Genomic DNA, 5914 nt, shown 5'->3' with positions numbered 1-5914 from the left:
AAATTAGAAACTTGCACATTGCTTCCTCATCATTTTATTTCGCTCACAAAGCTTAAGCTCCTTAAAACAAGCGGGTTTTTTTTTAATTTTGGCTTCCTCATAGAGGAAGATATCTGAAAATTTGCGAAAATTAGGACGTGTACAGACATTTCCCAAAAAGTTCAAAATTTTATAAAAAATTAATTCTTTCACCGATCCTCACTAAATTCAATACCAACCATCCTTTAATAATACTCTATTCATGTACAAAAATTTAACCCGTTATCTCAAAATTTGCGAAAGTTAGAACGTGCGCAAACATTTCTCAAAAAATTCAAAATTTTATAAAAAATTAACTTTTTCACCGATCCTCACCAAATTCATACCAAACATTTTTTAATAATATTCTATTCATGTACAAAAATTTAAGCCGTTATCTCAAAATTTGCAAAAGTTACAACGTGTACAGACATTTCTCAAAAATTCAAAATTTTATAAAAAATGAATTTTTTCACCGATTCTCACCAAATTCGATACCAACCATTCTTTAATAATATTCTATCTATGTAAAAAAATTAAATCCGATATCTCAAAAATTGCGGAAGTTAGTTTTGTACAAACATTGCAACATACATATATACATACATACATACATAGGCTAGTGTACGGCTATCATTTATTCTTCCTCAGGACATCCAGAGGAGATCCGAATAGGATAATAGGATATCCTCAGGATATCCTACATGTATGTCCTGGATGCCCTTTGGACGTCCTAAGGACATCCTTGTGCTGTCTGGGTACATACATACATACATACATACATACATACATACATATATTTTTTAAGAATATGATTTTACGACGTTTTGAAACGTTCTAGACACATTGGCATAAAAAACTCGAAAAAAATTTTATCACGGAAACAAAGCTTTCTCTATGAAGAAGCAAAAAAAAAATGATGCTCTTTTCTTGTTCGAGAAAACGGAAAGAGGAGCGCTCAGCATCAAGTCAAGCTGCGATTAGACCGTGCGGTGAAATGCAAAACACTAGAAAAGCTCTCCTTGAGAACCTCTCGACTCGATATCGCACCAGCTCGGCATCTCGTAATAACCAACCGCGGATGAGGTTCCACAGATTGAGATTCCACGATTTCAACCTCGATTTTGTTCCGTTATGTAAAACGCCCGCGTAAGAGGCGTCTCGCATCCGACACGCTCTCCCGCGCATCGGCATCGACCGGCTCTATAAATCGGATGTATCGACGAGTGGATTTTTTTTCCGACTCACCTTGCCGGAAGCGGGCGAGCCCGACGTCGGGCTCAGGCCCTGTTGCAGATGATACATCTGGGGAGTGAGCATAGACGGTGGTGCGCCGAGGCTACCCGGGGCGACAGCCACGCTCGTCATGGTCATTTCCCGCGACGGTCGCAGACCTCAGTGTCTTCGTAGCACCAGCAGTCCGCGCCCTTCTGCTCCTCGCACAATCTCGCATCCTCAGCTCCTAACGAATCTGTAACCGATAATGGAGCGATTGACTTCTTTAGATGAATCTAATAGAAATAATACATACCATATTTTAATAAAAAAAATTTTACTACAACAGTTACACGTGAACAAAGACAGTCTTTCCTTATCAAATTGTGAACGCAAAACATTCAAGCAATTTTAATAAAAAAAAACTGTAACTTCAATGTAAGACAGAATAAATAAAATAAATTTATTTATGTAAAATAAATTTATATATAATTTATAAAATATATCACTGTCTTACAATATTTTAATATCGATCTTTACAAGAAACTTTTTTATACAATCAATATCAATATTTTTGCTGATATTTGTAGGAAATATATTTGAGATATAAGCGAGTAATTTCTCTGCTCTCTATGTAATATTTAACCCGGTTGTGTTTCATAAAGAGAAGTTAAGCTATATTTAGACATGATGCTGATATTAATTGTATTATCTCTGTAGCGAAATCTACGTTTCAGCGGCGAAATGATGAGTACGGGTTCGACGGTAGCAAAACGGCGGCATTTCCTTGCATAATCACCGCGATAGATTACGTAACCTGACAATAGTACCGTGCAATTTCACTTCTCCGTTGAGAGATCACGATTGTGCAATTTTCGTCGTGCCAGACGAGATATTTGGCCGACGAGATATCTCGCCAGCTAGATCTAGAAAATATTAATCGCCGTGGTTAATAACTTCGCCAAAGTTATCGAGATCACGAGCATCGGGTAGCGACAAATATATTTCGCAGATTTTATGTCTGTTTAAGCACCAAATAATATTTTTCGATGACATTTATTTTCGATAGAATGTTTAGTACGTTTTCGTCAAATCGCCAGGATTCGTGACGTGACATTTTGTTCACGAATTTGTCGCTCAATATCTTTATTTAGTCGATGCAATCATTACTTATCTCGTTATATTTACAACAATTATATATTATTTTGTAACATAAATATTTAAATAATATTTTTATATTACTATAAGTATATTAAATGGAACCAATCAAAAAGAACCAATACGTAACGTCTTTAATGCAAATCACAAATGTGAAAGCCAGATATAAAATGCAAACTCAGTCTCAATTATGTAATATAACATTTATAGTACGTCAAGTTAAAATTCGGCATTTATGTAAAGAAGTACCATTATGTAAGCAAATGTGATTATTGAGCTTCGAATATTCTCCATTATTATTCTATCTGAAAACTTTCGTCAATCGTCCAAGATCCATTCGAAAAACAAACATAGAAAAAGACAGATCTACCAATCAAATAGAGACAGTAGAAAATTTTATAAATAATGCATTTAGCTAATTATATTAACTTTTCATATACATATATGGAGAATATTTTATCGTGTTGACTTAGAGAAATATATTTAACACGAGTAGAATACATGTTTTAAATGCAAGAAGACACGGATCGCGTGGTGAATCTCACTGAATACGCACGTTCGTCGTTGGACGAAGCAAAATTAAAATAGATAAACCGCTCGAATATTTCTCAGCTAACATCTATGACTAACAGTCGATGCAAACGAGTCCCACAAATTAATTCCATGAACGAGGGAACGTGATGTACGAGTGACTCGGTAGCACTTAATTAACAGAGCGAGAGACTATCTTATAAATGGAGCAGGTAACTGTTTGAAAAAGAAAAGAAACAAACGCGACTGCGAACATCTAACGATGAATTGTATTATAATGCGCGCTACCGCTTTAGCGGTAAAGCACGTCATTTTTAGACGACGAAATTATGAGAAATGTTTATTTTATTATTTTGCTTATTTAAACCTTTATTTCGACAAATGAAAACTAAGATTTATTTTTTATTAAAAATTGTATTAGAATCGAAACGATCGTTATCGATTAATTATATCTTGTTTATTAATCAAAACACAGATTTCAAATTTTTGTATGGTTTCTAATTTTTGTGAGATCACTTACAGAAGCTCATAAATTATTTTCTAGTAACGGCTTTGCACGAATTATATTCGTACGCACGAAGCTTTAATAAAGACGTCTACAGCGAAGTCACCGATCGAGCCGACGTATTACAATCGTGCAGTGCATTCCCGATATTTTTCACAAAAACCGTCTACTGAAACTATTTTTGCACGGGAAGAAACAACTACGAGTGATTCATTAAGATCATAGCAGAAAAAAAGCGAGGCGAATAGCACGAAACCGCATCGATTTATCACATAATACGTTTTATATAACAATTGTAAACCCTCTCTCTTGAATTTTCTGGTCGACAAACGCGAAACTTAAGATTAACAAACTAGACTAGTTTAACTCATTAATTCTTCATCGGTCGTGTGGCTGATCATAATTAATGCATAGAGTTGTATCTACAATTAGCTTTATACTCGTAATTAAAACAAGATAACGCAATTTTTTTATGAAACTATTAATATTATTTATAACTACTAATATTATTTATATTTATGAGTATATTATTAATATTTACGAGTCAAAAATTAGCAAGAGATTGAAAATAAATAAAAATCAATACATAAAAAAATTCTATGATGCCGTTAAATGATTAAACTGTCATGTCAGTGTATAGTAATTAATTTTATTTTTTATTTTTCTAATATTCTTCTTAAAATATAGGCGCATAATATTTACTTATACGGACGTTACACATTATTTAAGAGGCATGAATGCGAATCGCGTTTCATGAATTGCAAAACTAGAAACGAACAAAGAGGAACAGCGCCGACTCCATAACAGGGAGTGTACGACTCGCCGAAAGACAATGATCAGGCATTCGCTTTCGTAATAATACGGTACGTCTACGATATAACACCGAGGCAACAAGAGAGAGAGAGAGAGAGAGAGAGAGAGCCGTAGGGGAAATGGACGTTGCAAAAGGAACTAAATAATATCGAACTATCATCAGGACTCCATGTCTCAGTCTTGCTCTCTTTTTCGTCTACGAAAAGCAGCTTGCATCCCGTAATTATACGTTGCAAAGTCAAACTAAAAGAAAATAACGATCCAACAGATAGAGTATACGATGACAGAATTCGAAGTCAGGGTATCGATCTTCCTTATCTAAAAATTTAAAATTTGTCCTCATCACAAAGCTACACAATATCAAAAATTAAAAGGAGTGAGTAAGATTTGATTGATTTAATTTTTCGCTTAATTATAAGTAGATTCCACTTTAACTTACAATTAAAGTGTAAATAAAAATTTAATTTTCATATGTAATCGAAAATCATAGAAAATTGCGAAGAAAACAATATAAATTATTATTAAGCTCTCAATAAGAACAAACTAACTCGGAAGATATATCGTCAATGAAAAAATGAAAGTAATAATGAAACATCTCCTGTATGTATATATATTTGGATGGATAATGACATTGCGATCATGCGTGGCAAGTAACCAGCGACAGAATGGCGATGATGATGATGATGATGATGATGATGATGATGATGTAATCCACCGTGAAACCGAAAGACCGCGCATTTCCTCGGTCGTGTAAGTTACGAGCCAAAGCACATGTATTCGCATTGGCTCGTTATGTGCACAGTTCGTTGTACATCGTCGATAAATCGCCGCGATGAAAAGTAATAGCCGAGGAAATCGCGCATAACGGACAATTATGTAGTTACCATAGTAGTACAGCAATCAGCAATACGCGGTTTTACCCAAAACTTCGAATTAATCGACGTTATGTGATTTCTCACGATGCCACGATGCGAGTTTATGTAACGAGGTCATTTTCAGATCCTTAATTGGTAATCGAATTTTAAATACTATTTAATAATATAAATATTATTTAACGAATCTTGAGGCAATAAACCGAAGTAAAATCGATTCTAGGAACTTAGAAAGTGATACAAAAAATCGCACAAAAGGAATAAGTAAATTTTGATATAATTTAATGTTATTCATTAAGGGAGGAAACCAGTGTAACGGCTAAAAAAAGACTATTTTTAAGAATTTTTTTTCTGGTAAATAATTGTCTTTTTTTTTTTCAAATCACGTTATTAACATCACAAAGTACATAATTTGAACTACTTCTTGTGAAATTTTTGTTAAAAAATATTAATATATTTAGCTACAATAGCTAATAGTATGGGACGCCTTAAAAAAAAAACGGGCGCAAGCGTAGCGGGCCAAAGGAAGCTCTGAAAAAAAACCAGATATTTTCTTAAAATATAAGACAATAGCCTCAGTTGCACGTATGGATTTAAAAAAAAATAATTTGTTACAAAATGGCGGACTTTTGAAGAAAAAAGTTCCAGAATCGGTGAGATTATTGACCTCTGTTTTTTAACATTACGAAAAAGCAAATTATTCAATCAAAGATTCCATACGTGCAACTGAAGCTATTGTCTTATATTTTAAGAAAATACTTGTTTTTTTTGTTTCAGAGCTTTCGTTGCCCCGCTTTTTTTT

General features: G+C 33.9%; 1 protein-coding gene across 1 annotated transcript in view; it reads right to left on the bottom strand.

Annotated features, from left to right (window-relative positions):
* LOC115235535 overlaps positions 1-5914 on the bottom strand; it is a 94777-nt gene that overhangs the window by 45277 nt on the left and 43586 nt on the right. The window contains exon 2 of the mRNA XM_029807385.1: positions 1267-1489. Within this exon, the coding sequence (XP_029663245.1) occupies positions 1267-1392 (126 nt within the window). The 5' untranslated portion in view covers positions 1393-1489. The remainder of the gene's footprint in view (positions 1-1266; positions 1490-5914) is intronic.

The sequence above is a fragment of the Formica exsecta genome, unplaced genomic scaffold, assembly GCF_003651465.1.
Source record: "Formica exsecta isolate Colony F162 unplaced genomic scaffold, ASM365146v1 scaffold226, whole genome shotgun sequence".
Classification (NCBI taxonomy): domain Eukaryota; kingdom Metazoa; phylum Arthropoda; class Insecta; order Hymenoptera; family Formicidae; genus Formica; species Formica exsecta.
Note: the sequence above shows the minus strand (reverse complement) of the source record. Positions and strands in the feature narration are given on the sequence as shown.